This window comes from Fundulus heteroclitus, chromosome 13 (genome assembly GCF_011125445.2).
Source record: "Fundulus heteroclitus isolate FHET01 chromosome 13, MU-UCD_Fhet_4.1, whole genome shotgun sequence".
Lineage (NCBI taxonomy): Eukaryota > Metazoa > Chordata > Actinopteri > Cyprinodontiformes > Fundulidae > Fundulus > Fundulus heteroclitus.
In genome coordinates, this window is record NC_046373.1 from 9,627,099 (window position 1) to 9,640,435 (window position 13,337).

The following is a 13,337-nucleotide window of genomic DNA, read 5'->3' on the forward strand; positions in this document are numbered from 1 at the left end:
GGTTTTTCTTTAACACAGGGTCAGAATTAAACATGCAGGCTTATATTTACATTACACCAGTGATGCTTCTGCAATGCAGTTGCTGGGTGTACGAGGTGCTTTTCTGACAGGAGAATCAGCCTAAACTGGCATCAAAACTGTTAGAAGGTTTTCCTTCCCACTAATGGGTGTTTTTTCTTTCCACTGTCGCTTCATGCTTGCTCAGTATGAGGGATTGCTGCAAAGCCATGGACAATGCAGACGACTCTCCCTGTGGCTCTACGCTTCTCCAGGAGTGAATGCTGCTTGTCGGGAGTTTGAAGCAATCAACTGGTTACCTTATATAGGAAATTTTTGACCAATCTGAATAATATGATTGATTTTGACTTTGTAAAGTGCCTCGAGATGACATGTTTCATGAATTGGCGCTATATAAATAAAATTGAATTGAATTAGAATTGATCAAAGAAGCTAACGTTAAGCCTCTGGTGCGACCCCGATGGGTGACCGGCTCATCGGAAGGTCAAAAACAAAATCCTTTTTTTCCCCCCGATCAGTAAAAGCGCCACATTTAAGATCCACCGAGGAGAGCCGACAAAATTTTCCTGTGTAGGAAGAATCCTCAAGGTTGTCAATTGGTAAAAAGTCACAGGAAGCACACGGGTGTTGAAGAAGCCATTTGAAAGGAACCCACTTTCTGCAACATCTCGAAACATTGCAGTGTTTGAACGATCAATCAGTCTGAGAGGGCAGGTAACAGGAAGGCTGAATGGACTACAGCTCCTTTATCCTTTTGAGCTTTCAAACTCTGTCAAGGAATACGCATGACTAAACGTCTCTAGAGTGGACGAAGCAAGCTAACATTAAGCTTCTGGGATAGCTTGATCTCAAGCCTCTTAAACATTTATAGACGTGCACGGTCCTTGTCAGAAAACCCGACTAATTCAAATAGACACCACTTATCAAAAATGGTCAATTATCCAAGCCAGGATTACTGTAGAGACTCGATGGCTGCAAAAAGTCTGCAGCCTGCTGACGAGCGTTTAACCGAGTATTAGTGGGGATGAATGCATATTTGAGTTTGTAATTATAGTTTTGACATTGTGTAGAGAAATATCTGCAATAAATTAAAACTAGCACACCAGGTTTGATTTTTAAAAGTCATTGATGCCGTTTGTTGAATCAATGCACCGTGAAAAGAAAAGAAGAAATGGTTCAAACTCTACTATAATTCAGTAAATGAAATATATGCATGTATGTAACGTTTCAATAGAAATGCATTTTTTTTTTTATTCTAGGTTATTATAAAGCCAGTGACAATGATAATCTCATATTTAACACCTACTGTTGGTCCTCTTTTGGAGGATCTGAGGCCACATGGCCATGGTGGCGTAGATGATGACAAACCAGAACGTCACCAGGGGGACAAAGTAATAGAACTGGTACGGTCTGTCCATGACAATACAAAGCACCACCACAAGGAAGTTCAGCCGGAACAACACCTGTCAACGTGTATTAAAAAAAAAACAAAACACACACACACAGGCATTCAAGTTCAGCTGCTTTGTAGTTTAACATGACAGTAAGTCAGGGATGCCTAAAAAAAAAGTTAAAGAATAACTGAGTGCAACCTTACCTGACACACTCTATAAAGTCCAAAGTCTCCTTTGAGCCAGAAAAAGGAAAAGTGTCCATAACCAGTCTGAAAGAGGTATGCAGCCACCAACACCCGCACATGCATGTACACAGGAACAAACTACAAGACAAACAAACAATTTGGTGGATTAAATGTCAGCGCCTGCACGCTCCAGCCAGAACTCCTGCTTCGGCATGTGGAGAGAACATGCTTAGGGACTCACGGCACTGGCTCCAGAGATGTGATAGATAAGGATGACGAGCTGCATCCAGCCTTTCCATTCGTCTGTTTGCTCTCTGTTGAGTAACTTAGCCTGTGATCCCCAAAGAAGAAAAAAATAAATAAATGGATGAGTACACAAGACAGAAAAATAATGAAATAAAGAACTAGATCTGTGAATCAGACCTAAAACTAAACCTGGAAGGAGAGGGGTGGAACGTCACAAGCCCAGCTCAAGAATCTTAATTGTCCCTTAAGGGCAATAGATTTCAAAGCAACGGTTAAAAAACAAACAGGTGCTAAAAAACCCAGAGCTAGTGAGAACCTTAGCCTCCGCATCTGGTAAGCGCCCTACCGCACTGCAAAAACTGATCTAAAAATAAGTAAAATGTTCTTAAAGTTAGTGTATTTATCCTTGATTTGAGTAGGTAAATAAGATTATCCGCCAACGGAATAAGTATTTTGACCCCTAAAATAAGATAATTAGATATCCTGCACTTGAAATAAGATAATGGAGATGAGTTGTTCCTGTTTTAAGTGCAAAAATCTTATTCCATTGGCAAATCATCTTATTTACCTGCTCAAATCAAGGACAAATACACTAATTTTAAAGAACATTTTACTTATTTCTAGTTCCGTTTTTGCAGTGCGCCGGGCCACGCAGAGTGGGAACATGCAGGCCGAGGTTAAGGCAGGCTCTGCTGTGCCACGGCTAATGTTTGCAGAGCCAAAAACAAGCCGTGTGTTCAAAGCAAAACCAGAATACACTCCCAAGATTCTTCAAGACCGGTTTGGTAGCACACACCGCCGTGAGCCTAGCATCCGCTTGGTTGGTCGCAAATTGCTAAAGGGCAACGGCGGCGGCTTGACAGGAAATGCACGGAAGTATCTGCCGTTGACCTTAATCTGAGGATCTTCGGTTTGATCGGTCCCGACTAGTGACGAGCTGGCCGCTAACTCAAAAACCCAATTCTGTTACGACCAGAGAAAACACCTTATTAGGTGCAAAACGGTGAAGTCGACACAACTATTGTTGCTACTGCGGGAAGACAAGTTGAGCTCAGCCATTTTCAGTATCAGCGAGGTGTTTACACATGAGGACAAAGGAGTCACATTTTAAACCCTCTCTGTGGATCATTCAGGCAGAGAGAGAGAGAGAGAGAGAAAAAACAAGGCATCCAGCAGATAACAGGAAGACTAAACGGAGTAAACCAAAGCTGTGCTTCTTTAAACTTCTGAGCTTTTAACCTCAGTCATGAACCCTACTGCGTGTGGAAGCGCCTGCAGCCTTTTAGAAGCCAATGTCAAGCAATGGCCGCACAATGCAAGCGCTGGAAATTTACACCAAATGCTGCAAAGTACGCTCCACAGCTACACGTTTCTGCACAGAGAAGAACCTTCGCCACATGGAAAGAGCACCTTGGCCTTCCTACTGAGATACTTTTGGAAGGATGTACTTTTCCTGCTCATTCCTTGCCAAACGGGTGCAGATACGCGTCTGAAATCGCAACTCCAACCTAATTTAGGCACAACGTACCGTAAATACTCGCCTTGAGTTATGCGTCTGGTGTAAAATATTCAATGTCAACATTGTACAGATTTTGTCCTCGTCTTGAAAACGTCAAACCCTGCATTACAGCAACTGATCTTTCATCTACGTTTCCCTCTGACAGGATCTAGAGGCCAGAGAAGGAACCTTCTGGACGTTTGAATGGACGTGCATTTATCTGTGGGTTCTCGGTCCAGGAGTTCACAAGTTAATGGGAAAATCAAACATGTGGAATGTATGTCATCAAAATCAAAAAAAAAAAAAAAAATGCTTGTTATGTACCCCCCCTCCCCCTTTTTGATCATAGAAAATCAAAAGACCGGGAGCGACCAGCTTCGCCTCACCTCCTTGCTGTTCTCGCTGTAAAACACCCCCAGCACCAGTATATAGATGAGAGGGATGAAGAACGTTGAGTGCGTGTAGAACTTCTGCTCCTTCATGAACACGTCTGCTCGGTCGCACAGGTAGAAGTACAACATGATGATGCCCATCCTGCAGAGGGCCTGGAAAGGAGCCTTGGGTCCGAGGGGGGCGGCCGCAGCGGCGGGCTTCTTCTCCTCGAGGCTCTCCACGTCGGTGGGGACGGGTCGGCGATGCCGGTTGTAGCCGAGGACATGGAGGACCGCGTAGACGACGGCTGCGCCCAGGAACAGACAGGCCGACAGTTTCTGGAACAGGTTTGGGGGGGGCATCGCCTGGCAGCAGGAGCCGTCGATGGGCCTCAGTACCTTGTTGCACAGCGAGTTCATGAGAACCATGGCTCCCTGGAAGGACGGTTTTACACAACGAGAGAGTAAATGCGAGAAATACGCAAGGATAAATACAAATAACAAAACAAAGAAAATCTTGCTTACCACATTCCTGGTGCTTTCTGGCAGGTGTAAACCATCGTCTGAGTTTACGATGGTCTCCAGAGCCGCCTGACGGGCCGCTGCCAGCAGCTTGACCCGAGACCGCCCACTGCCGCGAAGCACCTCCATCGCTGCTTCGTTGTACAGGTCAAGCTGATGGTTGGTGATCATCTTCCTGCTCTCACTCAACATCTCCTCATTAACCGGATCTGTAAAACAAAAGCATTGGTGGTATATGGAGCTGCACCATGCCAAACCAACACAATGCGACCGATGCAGACATCAGTGACGGTAGGCGGGACGCTGAATCCTCCCCTCGATAGTCAGCAATGCTATCTGTTGTGGGAAATGATGATAACCCATTCCCCAGTTTCTTATTGAATAAAGGAAACGGTGAACTGATCAAGTTCCAGCACTCTACTGACAATCAGAGATCGAAAGTAATCGCACCCAAGGCCCAGCTGCAGCTTCAGCAGCTATTTACATATCGCAATATCATAGTATTAGAGCAGCCAAATCAGGCAGCTCTGGTACTTTGTCACGCAAGGAGTGGTGGGAAACGTTTTTAATGGAGTGAACAGAAGCATTAAATGTTTTTTTTAATGTAAAATCTTGACAGAAAGGCCTCCCGGGAGATGCCCCGGTCTTCAAAACTACCACAGAGCCTATTTTAAAGCCAGATTTTCCATTTTTAAGTACCACATTGAATCCGACCCACTTGCCAACTTTGGAACCACTAGATCGAGCTCCACTAATAAAAAATAAAATTTAATTTACTATTCTAGTCAGCAGTGAAGTTCTGTTAAAATAGGACTTGACTGCTCATGGACTTCAGGTCCTATTTAAGCCTTGAAAACATCAGCTAATCAGTGACCAACAAGTCTCACAAGGTTTAGGGACCTTTCCTTGAAAATTCAGACCCAGATTCCAACTTACACTCCAGTTTTATCGATGCAAGGCTCCTTTACCCATGATAATAAGGCACAGACATTTGTGTATTCCAAAGGATGGGTTTGCAAATAGATTTGCACACTTGACTATAACCAAATTGCAGTTCCATGAAGTAGACATTTGACCTTGTTTGACAACTGACCGGTTTCTTCTCTAACCCCCAGTCGGTTGAGGCAGATGACCGTTCATACTGAGCCCGGTTCTGGTTCTGCTGAAGGTTTTTCTTTCCGTTAATGGGGAATTCTTCTTTCCACTGTCGCTTCATGCTTGCTCAGTATGAGGGATTGCTGCAAAGCCATGTACAATGCAGACGGCCCTCTCTGTAGCTCTACGCTTCTCCAGGAGTGAATGCTGCTTGTTGGGACTTTGATGCAATCAACTGGTTCCCTTGTATAGTAAATTTTTGACCAATCTGTATAATCTGATTGAATTAGACTTTGTAAAGTGCCTTGAGATGACATGTTTCATGAATTGGCACTATATAAATAAAATTGAATTGAATTGAATTTCTGCAGAAGCACAATATATTAATGTGCAGCCGGTTTTTGCATCTCCAATGTGTGCATTACTGCTGACCAACAACGGATTCAGGGACTTGGAAACACTCGCTGCCAATATAGATCTTTGTGGCACAAAGCTCAGGGAAAGTTGTAGGGATATTCTAATGAAGGATAGCAAAGAGCATATTGAAAAAAATATGCTTTCATCACAATATTCTACAGTAACATAGCAGTTTCATGTTATCCTTCCACATACAGTCATAGTCAATAAATTTGAATATTATCAAAATGTCAATTTGTTTCAATAACCCAATTAACTAAGGTAAACACATTATATAGATTAATTACTCACATACTAATGTTTTAAAGCCCTTCTGTGAATAATTATATTTTTTTGCTTACATATGATGAAAACACAACATTTAAGATTAGAATGTTACATCAAACCGATAAAGAAATACATTTTTTATACAGAAATGTGAACTTAATGAAAAGTATGTATAATACTTGCTTAAATGTTGTTTTCAAAAGGTACTTTTAATCTGACAAATAAGCCTTATTGGAACTCATATTCTAATTTATTGAATATGACTGTACACATGCTGATTGTTTTATTAAAACCTGTTAAATGTACTTAATAACTATCTAAATCACAATCTGGTGTGAATATTCTTTGTTGTCTTGTTTAAAAATAGACAAAAATAGACATTTTGCATGATAAGAAATTAAATAAAACCTTGATTAGGAATCCTGGGAATTAGGAATCTCTAAATAAATGGTTTTAAATAATATATATGGTTTCTTACACAAGTAGAAACCAAAAGAATAAACAGAAACACTAGAAATGCTAAGGAATGTTATACCAAAAGGTCACCCTTATGGTAATTGCATTTCATAAGAATCTACATGAGAGATTTATTGCTGCAGTGAAGTCAGCATGCACTAATACCTGACCAGACTGACTGACATGAAAGATAAGCATCATAATTTTTCCAGATGGGTAATCTTCTTGGAGCTAAGCTCACCTTGCAGGACCCAGTAGACCTCCGCATGCTCAGCCAGTCTATCCAGAAGCCCAGCAATGGCTGTCAGGTTGACTTTGTACTGCTGCAGGGCTTGGCTGCTGGCGCTGTGCAACTTGATGGACCACTTTGGTAAGTGAAGAAACAAGTGGGATTAACACACTTAGCCAACACCTTCTTGCTTTGTGCAGTACATGATGTGCAATTTTTGACAAGCGTTCTTATAGACGGCTTACTGTTGCTGCTCCGATGATGACTACATCTGGCGTCGCTGAAGCTTCCTGCAACATAAAAGGTGAAGAATTTTGACAGGTTAACATAAAAAAATAAAAAATAATAATATTTTCTGCTTTGTCAACAATGCTATGGCATTTGCAATTGCAGAGCCAGCTATGACTCCAAAGAGTATTAAGGTGGTAAACCAGTTTGGCAAGAAAGAAAAAAAAATTTCAGACACATCAAGGTTTTTAAATTGATCTTATGAGCTAGACAAAGACAAAGTAGCACATAGGTTTGATATGTTTTTTTATTTTATTTTATAAATATAAGCCTGAAAAGTGTGGCAGGCATTGGTATTCAGCTCCCCTAATTCAATTTGGAGAACCATCCTATTGTTACAGTAGTAGCTGCAAGTCTTTACCAGCCTGAAACTTCAGCCAAGTTTTTGCTGCAAAATGACTCCAGCTCAGACTTGATGGTGACATAAAGATGTTCCTAATGTAAGTTTGATTTGGTTCATATGTTTTATGCATTGTTTTCTTTAAATTAGAGTCTCTGAGTATTTTTACTCCCACCCAATGAGTCAGGTCTTCACATATTGGGGGCTCGTCCGGGATGTTCAGTGTGTAAACTTATGTAAACTTTTTGAGGGTGGAACCCTGTTTTTATGAAGCGGATTATGATGACCTATTTTTGTCAGGGCCTGTTTCTTTTTGCTTTATCCTTGCTGTTTGCATGTCCTCATAAGTTGTGGCTATCAGCCTGACTGGGAGCACTTTAAAGCTGACTGAAGACTGCCACGGCACACTCTCTTCCAACCAGAGATGGAGTGAGGCTGCCAACCCTGGTTCATACCAGCACATCCGGAACAATCAACTATGCTCCTTATGTTAATTTTAGTTTATAAATTATATAGATCATCTTCTTTAAATTTATGTCTCAGTGGGTTTTTCTCTCAGCCAGTGAGCCGGATCATGACAATGAAGAGTGACTATGAACACATGATTTAAGGTCTTGCCAAAGATGTGTGCTATAGGTCTGAGTTTTGGCTGGACTATTTGATAGTTGTATATGTGTTGATCTATATAACTCCACTATAGACCTGGCTCTATTAGTGTTGTTGTCTCCTGGAAAATTGACAGCCCCAGTCTTGAGTGCTTTGCTTCTCTAGCTTTTTCTTTCCTGCCTGGTATTTAGCGTTGTTTGACTTCTCACCACTTCTAACCAGCTTCCTTGCCCTCGATGAAGAAAAATGTTCTAGAATGATCTGCCACCACCTTGTTTCCCCTTGAGGGTGGGGTTTTCAAGATCCATAGAATTAGTTTTTTTTTTTGTTCAGCCTCACGATGTTGCACGGCTTACCTTGTGTCTGTCTATCACATAAACTCTGGACAAAATACATCACAGTTTGTGGTTGTAATAAGTGCTGAACCTTTATAATACACAGCACAGTAGTAAAATAGGTGTAAAGATTGTGTGATAGATTTAAAACTGACTTAAATACCACCATGTGCAGCAACATCAGCATTCAGATATGACACAGCATGGTGTTTTAATGACATGCAACCTATGACACGGCATGGCTTCGCATGACATGTGATGAATGTTGAGAAAGAATTGCACCGATATCAAGACAGGGAGACAAAAATATCCACTTTGAGGATAGAAATGTTGTCAAAGAAACCCTCAATTGGTATTATAAATAGAACTTAATGCTGAGTGAATGCTCACATGTGTCCATGACATCAAGCGTTCCTTCATCGAGTCGTTTGCCTCTGGATACCAAAGAAAGTCCTGCAAATAAAAAACAGGAAGTGCATTACCTTTACTTTTATCAACGCTTCTTGTTTACTGAGAAAGGATGATGGCGCGTCGACACAAAGCTCACCACATTAAGAGAGGACTTCTCATCTTGAAAGAAGATGTCCTCATGCTGCAGGCGTTACATGAAAGCAGACAGACAGAAGGTCCATTTACTACCCCTCCTAAATAGCTTTTTGTGGTTCTGAACAAAACTAGTGTGTCACTTAGCTACGCTGTGTGCCTCAGCTGCAGATATGACTGAAAGTTAAATGGTTTTACATTTTAGCAGCAAATGGCTTGACTTTGTAGGACATGGCACATGTTCAGAATCAGCAAACTGATTTTTACCTTTAATTAAGAGTCTGAGGTCTAATTTTAGGGCTTTAGATCTAAATGACCAAAATACATTCCCTGTGGGCGGGGACTCAGGAACTTGTTCGGCTAAACCGGAATGCATAGATTGTGAAGAATAGCCACAAAGCGTGAAACATGCTGCTCCCTGCGATCATACCTTATTTCCCTCCTCAGTCCGCTCTGGGTCGACAATTTTCACAAAGGAATAAAAGAGCTGCCTGATGCGTGAGTCACCGGTAAAGACCACCCGTTTCTTGGAAAGGCATGTTTTGGCTTCACTGCAAGACAAAAATACCAGTGAGGAGTGCTAACAACCAGGAGATATGCAGAATACTGACACACTTGGTGGATTACTAGATTTAACTTAAATTACTGTAAGTGGCAAAACTGTGTGAAGGTTTCAAGAACAGAAATTAAATCTGAAAGATCAGACGCTAATGCTTTGACAATGAGGCGTGACTCGGCACCCGGTTTTATTTAAAGAACTTTTATCAAAGTCTGATCTATTCAACATGTTTAAAGCAGCTCAACCTGTATGAAGAAAAATAAGTAAACTAAATAAAACATCAGAGGCTACAAAAACACAAAGTTAAACAGCTTGGACATCTCACTGCATTACATCATACCTGTAATCCTAACGTGAAATAAATTGTTGGTAGCATCATCTTTAGATTTGGACCAGAACATCTAGTCATACGAATGAAATCTAGAGTAAAACTATAGAGACGGAGCTGCAAGAAAACTAGTCAAGTTTAATTTGACCAAGTCTAAAGATAAATAAAAGGTAAAGCGTTTTTTGTTTTTAACAAAAATTACAAGAAGGATTTGCAAGAGAGAAAAGAGGTACTTTTTCTTTGGTCACTTTGCAAGAATCATTAGAAATATACTAGAAATATATTTAATTTTCTGCAATATTGATCAGCAAGATACTGACACCAGATAGTCAAAGCAAAGGTTCACACACACATTGGAACATTTCTTTACTTTGTCTTTCGTTCATCCTCTTACCTTTGAAAATCTAAGAACTACGCCAACATTTCTACTGAATTCACTAATCTAAAGCACCTCTACCCACCCTTTCAGCTTTCCCTTGAATCATATCACCCATCCACCCCTGGAAAACACCCGCAGCTCAGTCCCGAACACAGTGGAGAACAGCCGTTTGGTGTGACTCACATGCTTTTGTATTTGTGCATCATACAGCCATAAGGCTGCCATACATTCTCCCCCAAGTAGCGTCCTCTGGACAGCAGCCATTCACACGAGTCTCCGCCTGGAGGCAGACACAGAAAACCAGCCAGTAAATACCAACAACAAACAACCTTTTCTTTTTTTTAAAATCATGTTTCTTTCTATTCTGACTTGAATAAAAACAATTGTGCCGAACTTAACCTGACAGTTCATTCGTCACAGTGCTGATACAGTACAACAAACAGTTCAGGTTTTTTTTTTTTTTTGGGGGGGGCATGACAAAACGAAGCCATGGGGCAATTTGGCTCCAGGGCAATTTACTCCAGCTATTCATTTGTGTGCAAAGTGAATGCAGCCATCTGCAACAGTAGCCCAGTGGAAGCAGCTGCTCAGTGTACACAAACGAATGCCTCCCTGGACTGGTAGCAATTTCCATCTATAAAACATTTAATTTGTTTTACACCATCATGATACTTTCAGCTTTTTGTACAATCCCCCCCCACCCAAAAAAAATCTTTGAAATAAAAACAAAAATAAACCCTTTCAATAAGGTTGTTTTCCAATATTTATTTGCAAAAAAATACAGAAATGAAACATGTTTTTAGATATTGTTTCAGTAGTCACCTGCCTAACAAAACTGATTAATATAAAATCAACCTGACACCATAATAATAAATTATTATTATCATCATGTAGTTTATTTTCTGTGGAAATGCATCTCCAAGACACCTAGTTTTCCAACTAGAAGGAAAAAGCAGGGAAAGAACACTTTTTTTAGCCATTTTTTAAATAGTTAGCTGCTTTTTACTAACCAAATTGATTAGATTTAAAAAATGACATTGTTATTATTAGTATTACTATATTATTATGTAGTTTATTTCCTGTAGAAATGGATATCCAGTAATTTTAGTACATTTAGGGGCTGTCTGTCTGGTTTTGTTTCACAAACTAGAGGGAAAAGGCAGAGAAAAAACAAATTTATAGCCATTTCTTTTTTTAAAAACAGTCACCTGCTTTTAACTAGCCAAATTCATTATATAAAAAATACACTATTGTTGTTGTTGTTATTATGTAGTTCATCTGCTGTGGAAATGCATCTCCAGAACACTACATTAGTAATGATGGTCCATTTAGGGGCTGCCTCTTAGCTTTTCTATGAGCTTTAGGACTCTTTCCCCAGCGACACCAAACCCAACGAGCAGGTCAGCAGCTAACACAGCTGGCATCGGCTTCATTAGTCTGGCCTTTGCTCCGTGAATATTTAAACTTTTAAGACTATTAACAGCAGCTAGTCAACAGCTACACAGGGTGTTAGCATCCTCTCTAGCTAGCCACCAGAACAGACGCCTACGCTTCCCGCTGCTAGCCTCGCCCTGGTTAGTCTAAGCCGGCATTACGAGCATTTTTCTGCCATTCCCCCCCGGGTCTGTCTGTTCGGCTTTCAAGACGCAAACGCTGCGCTGCACCGGCCAGCTCCCAGACCCGAGCGGTGAGCGGCGGCTAGCCGCTGTTAGCATGTGGCTTCGGCGCCGGGGGGGGCATCCCGCGGTCAGCGCCGCTCCGCTTACCTCCGTAATACCGCAAAGCCGTGTGGAAGAGGAGCAGCACAAGAACCGCCGCCAGCGAGATCAGTTTGGCGTTTCTGACGGTGAAATGTTGGTTTATTTCGCGTTTGCCCAGGCTATAGGCCAGGACCGCCATCTTTGCTCCTCCATGACAACAGGCAGCTGTGTAGTCCAGCAGCAGCAGCAGCGCAGCACCACCTGTCCGCCTCGGCTCTTGCGGCACTGCCTCCTCCTCGGGCTCCATCACCGCCGCAGCAGATGCCGCTGTGTGTGTGGATAGTCACACACCTAATGGTCGACTTTTCACCCACTTTAGTGTTTGCAAAGCGCCTTTTTCACCTTGGGGGTCGAGAGAAGTTTTTTAAAATGCAGTTTTTGTAAAACTCCAAGGAGTTTGTCCGAAGTTGCGCGTCTCCCCTCTTTCGGGGACAATGGCGTTTATAATACGGCGAGTGGCATTTTAAAAAAAAGTCCAAACTAGACAGACCGGATTGTCTTGAACTGTGTACAATAGAGATCTGCTTACATTCTCACTACATTTTAAAGGTTTAAAAACTCAGGGTGGAGCTGGCGCAACTCTAAAACCTGCTGTGTTCGTGACCAACGAAACATTCTCGTTATTATCAGTGGAACCGGCTGTTCCAGTTTTTAAAAAAATGCTATAATTTTGGTATTATATCCTCTTGTCTGTGAGAAATCACGTACTGGGGCAAAGTCCAAAACAAAAACAGGAGAGGGGGATTCTGGGTAAAATTATGTACCCTTTAAACTGACATGGGATGCAGGCATGAGATGATTATCCAAACATCAATATATTGTATTTAGTTTGTATGTAATAGGCCAGCACAAAGTAGTGAAAGCGAAGGAAAATAATTGTTTTGTGGTTCTTTTTTTTTCCTCATAAAAATATGAGAAATTCTTGTGACAAAGCAATCTCTAGCTCAGGGGTCACCAACCTTTTTGAAAGTGAGAGCTACTTTATCGGTACTGTGTCATAAGAAGGGCTGCCAGTACTGTACTTTGAACTGAAATGTCAGAGTTAATAGTAACTTTATGTAGAATAAAAACTTTTTTAATGCTTTTTAAGATATTGTCATATTAAAAACTATGTAAGTACAACTGTGGTACAAAAGGAAAAGCAACAGAATAAAATAACGTTTCTGACGCAGCTCACTGGTGAGTTTTGCTATTTTTAGAACAGGCTCGTGGCGGGCACCACATTTGGACCTTGGGGGGCTACCTGGTGCACATGGGCACCACCTTGGTGACCCCTGCTCTAGCTGCTTTGCACATCTACAGACAGACATTATTATCATTATTATTATTTTGAATAGCTTAAACTCGATTGGCTGTAGTGCCTTTGGAATAACCAGTTTTCAAGTGTTGCCGCAGATTCTCGATTTAGATAAATGTCTAAGCTTTTCCAGGGCATTTTAACATATGCTTTGGTCCAAATCCTGAAAAAATGTAAGCCGACCCAGTCCAAAAATCCTTTAAA

General features: G+C 41.3%; 1 protein-coding gene across 1 annotated transcript in view; it reads right to left on the reverse strand.

The window, feature by feature from the left end:
* The window catches only part of casd1 (CAS1 domain containing 1), an 18,520-nt gene extending 6,251 nt beyond the window's left edge, over positions 1-12,269 (reverse strand). The window contains exons 1-12 of the mRNA XM_012851701.3: positions 11,843-12,269; positions 10,260-10,356; positions 9,241-9,361; positions 8,815-8,859; positions 8,658-8,720; positions 6,944-6,988; positions 6,711-6,834; positions 4,238-4,443; positions 3,728-4,147; positions 1,839-1,928; positions 1,616-1,735; positions 1,325-1,481 (exon numbers count right to left, since the gene is read on the reverse strand). Of these exons, the coding sequence (XP_012707155.3) occupies positions 1,325-1,481; positions 1,616-1,735; positions 1,839-1,928; positions 3,728-4,147; positions 4,238-4,443; positions 6,711-6,834; positions 6,944-6,988; positions 8,658-8,720; positions 8,815-8,859; positions 9,241-9,361; positions 10,260-10,356; positions 11,843-12,083 (1,729 nt within the window). The 5' untranslated portion in view covers positions 12,084-12,269. The remainder of the gene's footprint in view (positions 1-1,324; positions 1,482-1,615; positions 1,736-1,838; positions 1,929-3,727; positions 4,148-4,237; positions 4,444-6,710; positions 6,835-6,943; positions 6,989-8,657; positions 8,721-8,814; positions 8,860-9,240; positions 9,362-10,259; positions 10,357-11,842) is intronic.
* Positions 12,270-13,337: the final 1,068 nt, after the last annotated feature.